Consider the following 18,223-nt stretch of genomic DNA (forward strand, 5'->3'; position numbering starts at 1 on the left):
CACCAGAGACAGGGTCTGCACTATCCAGAGTCTGTCTACTGCTAAAAAGATCTCCTGAGAGCAAGTAAAATATCAGGCTTTTACTTTTAGCAGTGTTAAACATGTAAAAGGAGTTTCAGTTTGTGTGGTTATATGATAGTAAATGATTCAGGTTAATTTCTACCACTGCTGTCAACACAGCCAGCTGTGAATTAAGTTATTTTATTCCTGTAACAATTATCATCATGATCATAAGAAACTTTTACTTTAATCATGATAATGAACTAATGTTATTTTACTTTACTGAATATCCCTGTAATATCAAGTTGTTCAAACTACACATAGCATCAATCAGGCATTGATACTCAGAATTTATCATTGCAAACTTTTGATACATACTTTTATTAGTATGGTACTTTTCTTCAACTTGTTCAAAATACACATCTCATAATTCAGTGTTCCGATTTATCGGTCATTACCAGTTCTTGACCGGCAAAAATAGGCTTGGACCTGTAGTCATGTTGCTGCCAGTCCCTGTGGACCGGCAAATAAAGTACCTTATAAATCATTGATGTTGACAAAACATCGGCGATAATCGATAATCAGTAAAGTATATTTTTTTAATGAAGTCAGCTTGTCTGTTATCATTAGGGTTTCCCATTGTCTATTTTTTGTCCAAGGAAATAACATTTTGCTGTGCTTTGAGGTTAAGGATATATTTGTAGTGACTTTGTCTAGAACTAAACTTTAGTGAATGTGAAATATTTAAAAAAGAGAGAAAACTGTGATTGAACTTTGTGTGAATGACATGTCATCTAATTTACTTCAGAGATGACGTCATTGAATTTGACCGCAATGAACTTTCACTGCACTGAACATGATGTTGAAAGAATTAAAAGCAAGCAATTTTCATACTGTTTATTTGCTTGCTCAAAGTTGGGACTGACAATAATTGGGGGAGGGGGGGGGGGGGGGGTAATAGTATATTTTAGATTTGTTAGTCCACTGGAACTGGCAGTTTAAAAACCCAGCAGGAACACTTATAATACAATTATAATAAAAAATATTGTAATTACTAAGCTATTGTCATTTGCTGGCCTATATTCAGACTGTGCAGCCAACAAACTGAAGGCGAGAGTAAAGCTGTGTGAAATCGTGTTTGATTTTGTATTGGGGAACTTGCTATCGTGGGGACTTAAAGCAGGTTAAAATCCCAGCCCTGGATGTTCATCAAATTACAGACCATTATGTCAGAAAAACTGTCTGTCACTTCCTCGGCAAATAACACTAGCAATCAGATCAATGTTCACCTCTGTGCATGCGTCAAAGTAGGAAACAGACTCGACTCGCTCACCTTTTTTTCAAACATGGCATCTAATACTTCTTGCATTTGCTCCTGAAAAAGAATAATAGATATTGGAGTTGTTGTTGAGATCAGTGAAATTATTAGAGAATTATAATATGTGAGATGCGAAGGGAATGGTACAATTTGTACATGAATTTTTAATAAAATCCAGATGAAATGTAGGTATGTACTTGCAAAAACATTGCTAAATTTGGGTCAACATAATTAGAATAATTTTCACCTGAATAAAAGCGCAAAAATACAATGAATGCCCCAACATGCAGTGCATCATACATGTTATCTGTGTACATGCAATGACTAAGCTCTCACGTAATCATGGTAACATTACAATTCCTGATTGATATTAACGTACGCTTTACCTAGCTTCAATCATGTCAGTCATGACAATATAGAACTCTTTTCCCCATGTTCACAATGGTTATGAATATCTGTGACAAAACTTTGTGATGCTTTAACAATAACATAAAACATTTTATTGAATTATACATCTGTATCACAGCATGGCCAATGTAGGCAAATAATAACATAAACACAGATCTACTACTAACATTCTCATAGCTATGCTTTATTGTATGGAATTGAGAACCATTACAATTTACATCATTATGTTCATATCAGACTGATACAGCACCCTAACCCATCATCCAAACACCAAAACACATTCACAAGAGCATACACAGACATACAAGTTGATGGTGCAACATATTGCCGTCATGGCAAAATTATTCCACATGTTCATCTATCATCCAAATAATAGTTATTAAACCACATAGGTACAACATCACTTTTGAAAACATCTAAGCTTGATAGAACATATGGACAACATCTAGCTGTACTATATGTACTGTTGAAACAAATTGCATGTACTGAGAGAGAGTTTGGACATTCAAACATCACCACCACTTCACAAGCTTGCAGTAGGACTTTCAATAATCCAAGAACTCATAGTCAATCTGTTCTGTTCTCTGTCAAGGGTGTGGATCAGCAGCAGGCATGGACACCATGGTCATTTCTTTAAATATGAGTTTTCAAAACACACACATGCCCTGTATATTCTTCATCAGAAGTGCCCTTGTATCTGTTCTAGTTAGTTGTCACAGGCACAGTTAGTTGTTGGATATATTTTAGGTGCTCTGCATGTTGGAACACTTAACTATTAGCATGGGCAGTATTAAAAGCTATATCTATTCATAAGGTTGAACAAACTTTCTATATATTAAACATACTAAAAGTATCCAAAATTTAATTTATCATGGTTACTATTCATCAATGTTCGAAATTAAGGGGGGTCCTTGAGGTTTGAGGATAACATGGATACAGACACAGTGAAATTTGGAATTACCATAATGATATGTATCTGACAATGTTCTGCTCAATATAGCACGGCATCTACCAGAAAGGGTGCACCCACTGGAAAGCAGCACATTGTTTCTTGGGAGTAACTGGTGAAATCATTGTGGATGCCTCCTTCACATAGCTTCAGTACAACTATGCATTGAGATAAGTACATTGTATCGGTAGTTGCTGGTTTGACTCTATTTTCATTAGATTCTGTATGGTGTGACCACCATTATAATGTCTAGTGAGTTAACATTTAGGAGTTAGTTAATACAGCTGCTGGTTTAGTCAGTATGACATGCATATATTGACCCTTTATCACGTTTATGCTTATATTGTGTGTGGAAACTAGATCCTGAGAAACTAGGCAGCACATGTCCTGTAGCCATGGTAGCAATTTAACAAACGTTACTAATATCCTTCAGGTGACCCGATATGTCTTAACTTAAATAGTTTGCCTATATGCTCTAATTATTTGTGCATGTGTTACTTTTTATGATTCATTGTCCTGTAGATTGAGGTGAGAGGTCATATAGTTGATGTGCCAGCATGTTTGACATGTTTAGGTGGACTAGTCATAAATACACATTATCTCAGACTTGCAGTTTGAGCTAAACATCATGGATACATGCTTTGTTCATGGGTATTCAGAAACTTCTACAGAAGAAATTTCTCTCAAAATGTCTTATTCAATAACCACAGATTCTGTAATTGAGGTCTGTGATGTGGCCAAGTCTGGCGCAGGCTTAAAGTACCTGCAAGTGGTAACACAATGACTTAGCTGTGGTACAGATACGCAAGTCCACCACACTCTGCATTCCATTGACATGAAAATGACCAACAATCAGTTGAATTACTGTACCAAGAACATGCACAAGAAGAGAATGATGAAAGATAGAGAAGAATAACAAACGGTGCACACTGCACACTGGAACTCTTTCAGTGTACAACCATCATATTACACGTGTGAACTCTGTTCACAACAATACATGATATACAAATTATACATCTATTCACCTCTCGCCTTGGCTGATCCAAGAATGTACAAATAAAGAATTGAAAATATAAATTTCTGTTAAAAAAAACAATAATGCAGCTGTGATCTTGATGTCAAATCAATTATTAAAAAGACTGACAGATGGTCAATTATGATGGATTGACATTTTTGTATGATATTGATAACCAGCCTGGCAACAGTGATGAAACTAAAACAGCTGACCATGCTAAAATATGAAAACAATGTTATACATGTTTATGTAGAACTACAAGTTTCTGTAGTGAAAAACATTGATTTATGGAGAAAAATGTCAACGAAACACCCCAAAGTTGCTGCAGGAGCATGAATGATAAATACACAAAATAACAAGTCTAGTCGCAGGAACTTTTCATTGGCAGGGATAATTCAAGTTTGGACACTGCCAGGCCCTTGAGGGTGTAACTGACCAAAACCATAGGCCATTACCAGAAAAGAATGGCAACTGTTCTTCCTATATATGTATTATGTAGTTCCATGGAAGAAACCTACTGAAGAGGCCAATCCACCACTATGAACGGATTTAGAATATTTATTCAAATTTCATGATTATCCAACCTAGAATTATCCCTGGGTCATAAACTTGTATTTGAGAAAACAGTTACTTGACATAACCATGATAATCACTGATGATAAAGGATATCTTAAGTCTTATTTATAATTAGCATTTACGATTATTATATTCTCTATGATAAAATATAAGTAAGGCATTAGCACTAAACATGCTGAAACCTGAAAGATATATATTACGTAACATTAAAAATTAACTTCAAATAATGCCAGAAGCATGAGAAGACAAGTCCCGGCTAGTGTATGTGAAAAGATGGGACAACACTGACAAAGCTGGTCCATGTACATCATGTACATATGTAGGTTATTATTTTAGGCAAGCTAATGGACAGCTTTATGGAACCAGATGTCCAGGTGTTCTGAACCTGTTTGATGTCAATATTGTTATTAAACAAAACAATATTCAAAATAAAACAGTTTGAACAGCTGACAACTTGAAAATATTCTTGAATCAATACTGGTTCAGCAGTGTCTGCTTGAAATCCTTCCTTTTTCCTCATTGATCATGTGTATGACTCTGAATATCAGATTCATGAAACTACATTATCAGCGATTATATCAATGTAGTAACTGTCATTCCAGAATATCATTCACAGTACCCTATTGGCCCCTAACATCTTAAAACATGCATCTTTCTATGAAAAAAGGGGTCCTACACAAAAATAGCAAACAAAGTTTACTAGGTTGATGATTTCAAAAACTACTTGAAACTTCAGTCACCATGTTCGTTTTTTTTGTGTTTTATACACAATACCATGCAAATAAGGCCATGATAGGTTTGTTCCCATTTTGTTCAATAAACTTATCACTTCGTTTTGCAAACTAAATTATATTACTCTGCGCCCACGATCTCACTATCAGACACAACTGTGGGAAAAATTCTAATTGATTCCTTCATGACTATTAACATTGAGTTCACTGTGATCAGCCGTAATTGTATCTGCGTCATTTCTGATTTGTCATGTCATAAAGAATTGTAATAAAGTTTTCTTTGGTTTGACAGTCATCTTTACGTTTTTTCTCAATACTGTCCCAAGTGTTGGTATAATTTTTAGGCCAATCAATCAGCATGTAGCCAACAACGAATATATATCATATAAACAATATTAACCAATCACTAAGGTCTTTCAAATTAACCTCAGTAAGGTGACTCTGTGCAGCTCTACAAATTTAGCACAACATATATAATCACAAATTTCAAGATCAATTCCTTGGCTAGAAACTGAAACTTGGATCAAGTCCTTCCTTGTATATGATGTCACACTAGGAAATATATATTTTGGTATATCTAGTAAAGGTAAGCTCAACAAATACAAGTAATAACAGACCAGATGTTCAAAAAATCTAACGAAAGTTGTGCAAAAAACAAACTTTGACTAAAGTTTGATGAAAAATATTGCTATCATCAAGAACACGGCTAAACAATATTCTAAGCAGTCATAGCTGTGGAAACATGTACTTGTCTAAGTATCACTCAAAACAATAAGATGTTCTGTACCGGATAGTAAGTGATTCTCCAGAGCTACCCTACATTCAGACGGTATTTCAATTTGTGGCTATATGTGGTTACAACAGATCCATCTGAGAAACTTTGGGAACTGATTACCCTAAAGGTCTGTGTGCATTCATGATTTCAAACCACACTTCATTGTAACCTCAGACCACTTTTTCCTTCTCATTGAAAACAGTAAGCTTCATTGTCAAATAAACTGACACACAACATATCAATGTGCTCAATATCATCATGATCATATGGTCGCTATTTGATACTCCACCACATGTTGCAATATTGACAGTGCAGATCAATGCAGATACAATAATATTAGAGCCTACAGTCTGGTAATGATTTTCTCCCCAAAGGTTAGCTTTTAAATATCTTCCAAAGCTCTTGATAATGATTTTGAAAGTGCAGTACATATTAAGTGTTTTACATGTTTCAGAATGTATTTGACAAAGATGTGAAATTGCTTAGTTGCAAAAAATGCAAAAAACTTGCTTGATGGACAGAATTTGAATTCCGAAGTTAAACTGTGATAAGACAACCATAATAGGTTTGCAGAGTAGTCAGGATTATGTTTGGATTAACTGAAACAAACATTGGTCTGAATATCAATGACAAAGGTGAACATGATGAAGGCCAAAGAAACATTCAACTGTTCTAACTGGAAAAAGAAGGAAATACCCCCAAAACACAAATAATGAATGTTGTATTAATGTAATACAACAGTCAATCCTTGTTGGGTTTTTTATTTCCTTGTTTTTTTATTTCCAATTACTGTCTCATTACAGTCTCAATAAGGCAAAAGAAAAGTACTATGTTTCTGCCTTTTGGTTTGGCTTAAACTGATGCAACAACACTGATTTTCCTTTCACAATAGCCTCTTTTATTTTAGACAAGCTAATATCAATATTCTCATTCTAGAGGAAAACAAGTATTCTCCAGTATTACAAGGAGAGAGAGATGATGGAAACTAAGTCGTTTCTCTCTTTTTGCACATTAATGATGAACAATCTCTGCTCACTCAGAATGTTACAGTAAGCTGTTGTTGCAAATGGAAATCTGTCCATTTGTGAGTGATTATTGATTTATGCCGCATCAGCAGAGTTTGTAGCTATTTTTGGTGAAGTTCCTTGTAAAACATCTTCTCAAAAGCAGCCTGCACCCTTAATCCAACCAAGCCCCCTAGCTGGATAACAGCTCAAACCGGTATGCAAATCAGAAACATCTGTTTAAAATGCTAAGATGGTAGAACATCACAGAGGGAAAAGTGCCAAAATGTACAAAGGAACATAAGTGCTGTTAAGATTAATCTATCATTACATGACATCTATGATTTACTAGATGATATAATAAAGCATGGTACAGTGACTAAAGTAAGATTGCAGCACCCTGATGCATGAAATTAATAAAAATATCAACAAAAAATACATTATTTAATTAGTTTTCAAGATGCCTAGTTGACATGGTTGATTAAATTTAGGCTATCAAAATTATCAATACTGTAAATCAACAAAGACTCAGTTCTCAAGATTCTGTCATGTTCACAATATATAAGTATATAAATGTATAAAGTAATGATAGGTAGAACTTGTTAATTTTAATAGTGCAAACTGATTCTCAGGATTATATATCTATTCTACTAAGGTGTACATGGTGTATGCAAACAATGTATTACCTTGCAGTTTCAGTTTTGAATAAAATATTTTTCAGACGGATACAGAAAATAGCTGTTCTAATGGGATCGTGGACTCTGTTTATCAAAACTGTCATTGACAGGGACATGATCTAACATGTCTAAGGCAAAACCTTGCCTTCTGCAACAATGTAACATGAAAAGTATAAACAGTAATATTCAACATCATACAATTAAAAAACAGAGAATTTGCTAACCTACAATATCAGTATTCATCATTGTTTTAACATTGTTTAAAACACACATACCTCAGACAACTTTACAAGGTTTACATATAATAGGGTTGTGTATTACTTACTTGTTCTAATGATCTGAATAAAAGTATATGCTCTACTGCTTTGCTCAACCTCTGTCTCTGTTCATCTGATTTAGGATAAACAATCTGAAAAAAAGGACAAGACATGTACAATGAATGAAGAAGTGTCCTCATATTTTGTCTGTTTTACCCATGTTACCATGTCCATGAAGGCAAGATCTGATCAGCTAGAAAGTAGAATTCAATCAAAAGCATTAATGAATTCTACCAGGTCAATATCAAGATCTAAGGGGGTAATTATGCTGAACAAAATATTTGTCTGTACATTTCTCCAAGGCCCTGTTTCACAATGCAATCATAGCACTACGATAGTCAAAAGTCTATGTTAAAGTATGGCAGTTACGATCACATAAGCACTAAGATCACTTTGTGGAACAGACCCCTGGTGTGGAATAAGTCAATCATCATGATCATGAAAGAACCAGCATTGAAGCTAATTTGGGAAGCTTGTGAAAGAGACTACCGGGTAAGCCTCATTACAACAAGAGTTATGAGAAGATGACAAATCCCCCCCAGCTCCCACAATGCAAAAAAGATCCCAGGTAGAATAGGTCTTCAGCAACCCATACTTGCAGTAAAAGGCGACTATGCTTGTCGTAAGAGGAGACTGACGGGTTCGGTTGGTCAGGCTCGCTGAATTGGTTGATGCATATCATCGATGCTCATGATGTCAATCACTGGATTGTCTGGTCCAGACTTGAATTATTTATAGACCGCCATCATATAGCTGGAATATTGCTGAGTGCGGTGTTAAACAACAAACAAACAAACACAATGCAAAAGGCACCACTTCAGCCTTTGGTTTAAAGCATGTACCGAATGGAGGAATAAAAATTGTGAGGATTAGTAGTTTTAAGCTACTCTTTTGAAATTTGTGTCTACGTTATATATGAAAAACTTGACTTTAAGTCTAATAACTTTGTGAGGGGTTTCCAGTATGATTATCTTAATCGATACTCATATTCCAGTGTTAGAAATTGACACTAGTCCTATTGTCCTTGCCAAACTGTCCAATAGTTAAAGTATCATAAAGGACTAATAGAAATTGTGTTATCATTATAAGGACTAGTGGACTAAAAAGGTTAGTTTCTTTGTTCGTAATCATGATAATCTAATAGTCATAATAGATCGATAAATCAAGTCATACAAAAACATTGCAGATTTTGCAGGCTTGCTTGTTTTGGCAGCATTTATTCAAGGACAAGGCCAGCAAATTATGCCCTATGTACTGTAAAAGAGTTTACTCATGGCTTTCATGTCAGTGGAGTCTTTTGATACTCAACTTTGCTTCAGGAAGCATAACAGATCAAGTAATGGAACTTCCAGTGGGACAACGTTCTATACCACAATAAACAGAAATCTATACTGAATAAACAGATTGATAAGCGGCATGGTTAATCGCTTTAACCCTAGTTTGGTCACATTCAACACTGACAGGACTTTCTGCAGGCAATGGATATCTACCTGACCTCGGTGTGACACAAGGAAATTTAGTAATGTGTACTGGTCACTAGGCACCTGTCAATACACATTCCCTTATCAGTCTCTGCATTATAAAGTACCTACTACTTCAGAATTAGTAGCATTGATGGCCATAGTCCAGTAGTCACTTGGTGATCTGTACAACTTTGACCATGTTGACTGACATATGTTTGCAATGATCAAAATTAAGGGGACCTGGGTGAGGGCCTTAACTTAAGGCTTTCTACTGGAGACAACCTAAATCTTTATTTTTTTAAACATTTAGGTTATGACAAGGATCTCTTCACATTCTTGCCAAATTTCGAACACTGTATTAATCTACTAATGTTACCTTACTGATGTCTACCATGTCTACTATAGCACATACACTACCAGTACTACACTATAGTACTATGATTAATGTAACAGCTGATGTAATGAGCATAATACTATCAGAAATTAACAGCACCCACCCTCCCCTGTCTCTACTTCATAGAATATGTGTCAGTTTTCAGGGATAACTGCTGAAACAGAATCTAAAATGTGTGTCAAATACGGTACATGTGATTTAAGTTTCATCAGTAACATGCCTTAATTATGGACATAAAGTTGGTAAGATTGAAATTTCACAGGTTTGTTTACCTGTCTTGAACGAAGGCTACCAATATGGTAATTATACAACACATATGTCCCAATAAGCACCCAATCCTAGACAGTATTCCCCATTGGGCCACCGATGGGCCGACATGATTAAAAACAGGGGAGTAATTACATCAATTACTAGAGCTGGTTATGGCCCTGAATATTCATATAGATAATCAGCGATCTCCAATCTATAACTAATCGACCAAGTTTGCTTCCTAGTGAAAATATCAAACACATAATTCACTTGAACATGTTGAAGTGACGAATGAAGTCGTCAACAAGTCACTTTTTACAGCCAGTAAGAGACAGAATCCAGGACCAGGCTTACCATTTCATGAACATTTAGATTTACCTTGAATAAAACATGTAAAACATGTCATCCCAAATGGCCTTAAGATATTTTTCAAATTTTATAGATATATGTGGAAGAATGTCCTATCAAAAGTTGATAAAATCCTACAAATGTCTGAAATATTGCCATTTGTCTCCAGAAAAATCCCTGGTTGGTAACATAAAATGAAAAATAATAACATGCAATACATAAGATGATGACTGATGCAGCGATAGAAACTAACTGTTTTATAAAAGGGCTCAGTATGGCAAGGACTATAGGGCCAATGCTAATGCTAATGCAACGTATTATTGACGACAACTTTTACTCTGCTTGATAGGCTGGCTGAACACGAATTGTTTTTGAATTTGTGGGGCAGGCTTCACACAGCAAATTTATGGACCTGCTTTATCAATTAGATATATTGGCAATCAATAATAGTTTTCAATACCAAAAACATTCGCTAAACATTCACAGATTAATTGATCAATCACACCATCGCAGTGGTAGAAACTAACAGTTTTAGTCCACTAGTCCTTACCATGCTTACAGCAGTTAACACTAATATTTTTAATCCACTGCTAATAATGATAACATATAGCAAAACCCTTAAAAATGGCAAATGTTTACTAGTCCTTATGATACCTTAACTATTGGGCAGTTTGGCAAGGATTATAGGACAAGTGCCAATTTCTAACACTGCATGACTACCTTTTACAATTTAAAATTATTATAACATATAGCTGATCCAATTGCATAGGTAACAAACTGCCTGATTACAAGTAATGCATGATTTTATAAATGAATGTTGAAAATATAAATGGCCTGTTCTCATGACTTGTGTTCGTGTTCTTGGTTAAATACATTGTACACATGGTTAAGGGAGAGACTGATGTAATAACTATTTAACTATTTCAGACGCTTAGACTTTCCAAATTCCTGTCTAACCTTGAATATGAGGATTACTTTTTAATTCTATTAAATTTGATTTAATGTTAACAGCCCTAGAAATTGGCACTAGTCCTGTAGTCCTTGCCAAACTGACCAATAGTTAAGGTATCCTAAGGACCAGTAGAAATTTGCCATTTTGAAGGGTTTTGCTATATGTTATCATTGTAAGGACTAGTGGACTAAACATGTTAGTTTCTACCGCTGTGTTAATGTTATCAGTAAAGAAGATGGTTGACTTAAGAAATACTGATCTATCCTGACAACAATGATTATTATCCCATTATATGACTTTCCCTCAAATCTTTACTTAACGACTTTGCAACAACCGTCTGGTACTGAATAAATGACACAGGAAACATTGGAAATTGATGGCTGTCTGTATAGCCCTGACAGAAGGATGGAATATTTCCTGATTACAGCAACCGGGGAGAAAGTATTGGAGCAAGAATCATGATGACAAGGATCGAGTTGCTTTTAGTATTACTAAGATCAATTTTCAAAGTGGTAGGTAATGGAAGGAGTCTGGTTGAAGCAGACTTATTTTCAGCTGAATCTGTGAACTCTATCAAGTTCTCATCAAATCTTACTTTTTCTTCTGAGTTGTCGTCATCTGCTTCAGGATCGTAACCTTCTGCTGACACTGGAAAAAAAAGAAGAATTCAATTCAAACTATGACTCTTTCTGTCATGATAGTGTAGCATTTATGAGTGAGTGGGTGAGATGGGCTACACACCGCTTTGAACAGTATTTCAGTTCAGAGATAGACATGGTCTCTAGTCTGTGAGTCCAAGATTTGTGAAAATCCCAAGAGACTAGGGTAAGTAAATACATGTAGAAAATGTAGAAATTCTATAGGGACTAACTGGTCCAAGAGTGAAGATGAGCTGTGGACATTTTGGATGTGACCAATGATGTCTATCCCTGTCATATTAACATGATTCAGAAAAGAATCTATTTAGAAATTTGAAAATATACTAAACATCCTAAAGAAGGATGATAAACATATCATTTGGTATTATACATGTCACATTAATATATGGCAACCCATCAAAATCTTTTTGTTTCAACAGTATATAATAAACTAGCAGGGCTTAAGATGGCTGCACCATGTGCACAGGGACTATTTCTGTTCGAATGCAGGCATCATTTATATGAAGTCAACTGCAATGAACTAAAACTAATTGCTGTTGCGAACTTAGTTGACACATGTGGGGCAGCACATTGATGCAAATACAAATTAGACACAGCCTGAAACAGCATATTAAGCAGAATTATTTCATAACATCAACAGGATGGACCCTAGTAATGAATACGCAAAGAAATTCTTTTATCTGGAGCATTGGTTTTGGGTCATTGGTGGAATCCACACTTTTAGCACTGGCCTTGGCACTGGTTACTGGGGTCACATGGTGTGCCTCTCTCAAACTACTAACCTGATTTCCTCCTTTGGAACCGGGACATAGGAGGCGGTTCTGAAAAAATAATTATGACAGTGTTACAAAGATAAGCACAGATACAGTTTCCATCAGGAAACAGACCTTATCACAGTAACTATGGTTCTGTAACATACACTAAGCAGACCATGGCAAGTCCTGAACACTAAGAAGGGCGTTTCAATTACTTGACATGTTACTTGGTTATTGTTAAGTTAGTACAGACCATTGCAGACTGGGAAACTGCTAAGATCTGCTGTGACATCATCATGTTCATGATTGTGTGTTCATCCCAGTCCGAGCCCAAAACTTATCCTTCAACATGTTCAGCATGTTAAGTATCATTTTTCAACAAATTTTATTCTTTGACATTTGGGCGCCTAAATTAATTTGCAGCATTTACTGAAGGTTGTGCACTGACAAGGATCACATTCTTTCATGCCATATTTCCGACACTTTTAAAATATATGGGCTATTAAGTAGCACGAAAAAACGAATTTCACGACTGAACTACACCTTATGACGAGGGATGAAATTATATCATGTATATATCTTGTGCATAGTGAGGTTTTATGCGAGTATTATCATGATTATATGATAGTATTGATACACGATACATTTTATACTGTATTATGTTTTGACTAAACATGCTAAAGGGGGTAGCTTAGCCAATTAGCAACAGAACAAAAGATGACTAGTACAATATACACAGATTTATTTACATGAACTTCATACATATAGGTAGCTAACAAACATATAAAGGTGAAAAGCGAGCATGTTCCTAGAAACATGAGAAAGGTGAGAGCAAGTTTCTGGACCGATATTTATATTAACTTACATGTATGTATACACCATGTATACGGTATACCATGGATAAGGGTAAGTTGACCATTCACAACAAGGTTAGGCTGTGTGGACCAACCATATGAGGGATTAACATTAATACGAATATTATCATAAGGTTTTGAACTATTTGGAACCTTAAAATGTGTATCCTTTTGGGGCGGGCTATCGATACAGATCATAGAGATTGGTAATCGCTAACTAAATATCGATCAATTATCGATAAACAAGATAAATATAGGAGAAGTAGCTTTGAGCAAATACACAAAAAAAGTCCTAAAGAAATCACATTTATGTAGGGATTACTTTGTGGACATTCAAACTATAACAATAAATTTTACTTTCCATCTTTAGTAGTGGACATTATTGACAATAACAAGTCTGTTTTGGTAAATTTAAACTTTATTTCATCACAAAAGTTTTTGTAAGATATTATCGATGACACAATTTTTATATCGATAATCTTTAATATTCTTTCCCATTGACGATAATTCCGATTATCAGTATGTTTTGCCAACCCTAGTTTCCTTTGACACTAACTCGCTGGCAGGTGGCATCTACTGTTTTAGATGACTAGCACTAAGTAATTAGGTTGCTGTCTATCTAGACTTATCGAATACAGAAGTTATAAATAATAAGTGGTGCTGACAATGTTATTTTGGGGGAATGTTTTTATACTTGGATTATCATGATTATAGGGATTTTGGTTTGTTTACATTGATATTTAGACACCCCAAATAAGTCATATTACATGGCCTTTAGCATGTTTAGATTAAAGATTAAACATTGTTTCATAAGAGATAATTATTTAAATGTTTTGGTTCATGTGAGCATGTGTGAGAAGGTATTCATGTTTAAATATTTAGATGATTTAGAACAATCAACATGTAGAAATTTGCAATATTTTATTTTAATACTTTAAGTGTCTTTATGTATACATTATAAATTTATTTTATGATTACTACCATTAACCATGATTAAAGGTTTTCTAACAGTTATTATAGTTTTAAGTATATAGCATCATTACAAAACTTATGTTCATTATGCCACTAATGCCAACAATAGTATCGATACAAGACAATACCCTTGCTAAAATAAATTACTTCCTATATAAAATATACTACTCGTTCAATGATCCCCAAATCTTTTATGTCAGTAAAATATTGCAAAATGTGTTGTAATCAGCCTTTTAACAGCCTGTTTAAGTTCACTACTGAGAATAGCTGCTACAACATGTGCCAACAGCTGGCTTTTCCTATTGAACCTGCTCTGAAATGTACCGGTATATCATGTATATACTCATGAAGTTTCCACGTGAATTGATGTAAATATGCCTATCTCATTCTCAATACATATCGTATCATGTCAGAGAATGTATCGAGATATGTATCGTATCGTTATCTTCCCTACTTTTGACCAGATCTTGACTATACTAATGACCTATACATATGTTGCCAGCGTTAGAAATTGGCACTAGTCCTGTAGTCCTTGCCAAACTGCCCAATGGTAAAGGTATCATAAGGACTACTAGAAATTTTCCCTTTTAAGGGGGTTTGCTATATGTTATCATTATAAGGACTAGTGGACGAAAACTGTTAGTTTCTAACCCTGGAACTTGCAATTGTTTTATCAATAAGATTCTAAAATGGTATGGTCAATAGTGTACAGTACATAACAATCGATAGATTTAATACTTGTAATTAGTTATAAATAAAACATAAATTATGCAAATTTCAAACCTGTATGTGTGTTGGTTAGCAAGGATTATTACGACAACTTCAGATTAGAGTTCTTTCCCTTTGGTCTGAGTAGTGACTGGGAGGAAAATGGCCAACTTGGAGATTGTCAGCAATACTTTATTCATTTCTATTACAATGAATGATTAACATAATCATCAAGCAATACTATTGCAATAGTGTTGGCTACTACCGTAACCCCTACCTAATAGTATCTAATTTTTGTCATTCATGAGTTCTTGATCCTTTTTTAGTACAAAATAAATCATAAACATTAGCATGATAAGGACAAACAGAACAGCGACTTCAGACAAGTAGACCATTGCAGACATGTACATGATGTAGATTGTGACAGTTAGTTCTCAGAATGTAGAGATCTATTCAGATTGATGTGAACATGAATGTAAGTGTTACATATGAAACTAATGGATCAGGCATCAGAAACAATCATGGTCACATCAGGTCAGCCATATCATACATATTGCTATGAGCATGATCAGGGGTGGGTTAGAGACACTCTACAAGTGCAACTAAAGAATATTTATCTGTGTTTCACTGTACTCGATGCTTATACATAAAGATTATGAGCAGATTGTTCTAACAGTTGATTGGTGAATAAGGGTGGTAATTTGAAAATGTACAAGCACAGACTTCATGATCCATTCAGAAATCAATCATCAATGAAAATGATTTAAATGGAACAACATTGATCAACATTCGAAATTATATGAAAGTCAAGGCCTTATCATAAGTTACTCATAACCCTAACAATTTAAGAGGTCCCGAGATTATACATAGTCAAACATAGGATTTTATATTACCCAGTGTATGATTGTAGTGTAACACTCTAGATACCCAAGTTATAACCCAAGTTGTTTGAGTTGCTTGAATACAACCAAATATGATTGATAAAAACAAAAAACAACAGTATAATGACACTTCCCAACACGGCTTTTTCAGCTTGATCACCCGTATGTCGTTACAGATCTTTCTTTACTGTAGGCAACATGTATTTATAAACTCTACAGCAGGGAATAATGGAACAGATGTCTATATCTCGCTTTTTTGTAACTTAAGACTTGTATTGCTGTCGTGTGACAAACAATATGTGACAAACTTGGGACAGCACATGAACAGATTCAAATTTGAAGTCAACTGAAGGTGCATCTTAACTAGAATTATGTTTGTTTACCTCACAGGTACTAAATATACCAAATAGACTAGCACCAAGGGAGTAAAAAATTGCACCCCCCTCCCCACACACACACACACACACACCCAAAATAAATCAATACCCAAAGTGAATGATAAAATTCCACTTATTATACAATTACAATGTTGAAATATTAAGTTGATGGTTTGTAATTACTGGATTACATGCTATCAATATGAAAACAGTTTTTGCATGAACAAAGAGCCCTGGACGGAGCTGGATTAATTAATGGAATTGCAAAAATTACACGTTACAATAGTATTACGGTAACATCATGAACCAACGACTAAATGCATATTTTTATTCAAAAGGTTTCACTTGAAATGATAAGAATAGCAGTTTTAACAAATAATTAAAATATAAAAATACATTGCATATTTCAATTATCAATACGATGTCGTATTCCAACCCATATAGGGCCTCTTCGGTTCATAAACACATTGAACATGAACTGTCACATCACAAATAATTATATGCAAGCCACTATGAAACAATACTGTTTTATCCGTTGTCGCCGTTTAACTGGACCCTGATTAGTTTACGTAGTTCCTTTACAAGGTATAAAAAATAACATATAATACGACTCCATATCTTAAGCAGCCTCAAAAGAGCCCCATTTGTAAAATGACCTACCCATGGGTTCATCGTCTTCGTCCTCTTCATCGGTTTGCATGCGCTCGTCAGACTGGTTTGGCACTGGCGACTGAACAAACCGCACTCCACGCTTCTCATTTATTTTATCTACATTTTTGCAGTCATTCAATTTATTGAAGTAATCAGCGGCAAACTGCACAAGGTCTGCGGGGGATGGCTTTTCTCGCAGAACGGCCACAGTAAATTCCTGCAGTAAGTCTGTCAATCCAACGGGAATTTCGAAATTCATCATGAAGTCAGCACAATATATTCCAGCAGTATATAATCCGGAAAGAATGAAAAATCACAATATTCACCTATTCCACATTATCGGGACAGATGTTGGAAGATAACAGTAATTTCCATGCCATACTCTAAGCATAATCACACCAAGGTTACGCTAACTTTTTGACGTCAATAAACCACAATATATTCATACGCCGTTAAGGTGGGTGCATATGGACTCTTTGCACCTTCAGTAATAAATAAGCAGAATCTGCACTCGTTACGCAAACATTGCCGATCTAGAAAACACTTTCCATCCAAGAAAGATCACAGCGTAGCATTTTTCACCAGGGTGTTACTTCTTTCCGCGGAGGCAACATTTGGTTGTGTGCGCAAACAGGAAGTCATCCATACCACAAAGCAAGTCGAAATGTATTAGGTACGGTAGTGCTTTGCTCCACTGATGTGAATTGTCTTTTCTGTATATTTCCTTGTAAATCACGGATTCTAGATGTGAACAGAGTTATTCCGTAAATATTGGGTGAAAGAGATACTCCAATCTGACGGAAGCCGGTCCAACTGGCAGCTTATTGCCTATCGACAGTGATGTGTCGTCTGCTCGAGTTGTTGCGAGGCGACTGCTTAAGGAGGGCGAACACCCCTGGTGGAGAGGATTTAGCGTGGAGGATATTAAACCAAGTCAATCGGCTAAGCGCTTGGGATTGATATTCGTTGGATTTGGGGATATGATGTAATCGTGTAATACTGTGTATGGGTTACCTATTAATGAGGGTGGATGTATTCATATACTTGCTCCACTAGAAGTTTTTGAAAGGCATTTAGAAGTTGGAAGAGCATGAATTCATGACACTTTTAATGGACAGCAGCTTCTCTTATTCTTTGTAAGAACGTTTCAGAGCTACTTCTTGTCTCTTCACCATTCACCTGATAAAGGG

The 18,223-nt window shown here is 35.3% G+C and overlaps 1 protein-coding gene across 2 annotated transcripts in view; it reads right to left on the bottom strand.

The window, feature by feature from the left end:
- LOC124121292 (cAMP-dependent protein kinase type II regulatory subunit-like) overlaps positions 1–17,877 on the bottom strand; it is a 35,611-nt gene extending 17,734 nt beyond the window's left edge. Inside the window, exons 1-5 of one of the 2 annotated variants that reach the window (XM_046484276.2) lie at positions 17,043–17,877; positions 12,618–12,656; positions 11,772–11,824; positions 7,779–7,862; positions 1,334–1,375 (exon numbers count right to left, since the gene is read on the bottom strand). In XM_046484276.2, coding sequence (XP_046340232.1) covers positions 1,334–1,375; positions 7,779–7,862; positions 11,772–11,824; positions 12,618–12,656; positions 17,043–17,295 — 471 coding nt within the window. In that variant the 5' untranslated portion in view covers positions 17,296–17,877. The remainder of the gene's footprint in view (positions 1–1,333; positions 1,376–7,778; positions 7,863–11,771; positions 11,825–12,617; positions 12,657–17,042) is intronic. The other variant, XM_046484283.2, reaches the window with a different exon arrangement.
- Positions 17,878–18,223: the final 346 nt, after the last annotated feature.

Source organism: Haliotis rufescens, unplaced genomic scaffold (genome assembly GCF_023055435.1).
Source record: "Haliotis rufescens isolate VD_foot unplaced genomic scaffold, xgHalRufe1.0.p SCAF_16, whole genome shotgun sequence".
Taxonomy (NCBI): Eukaryota; Metazoa; Mollusca; class Gastropoda; order Lepetellida; family Haliotidae; genus Haliotis; species Haliotis rufescens.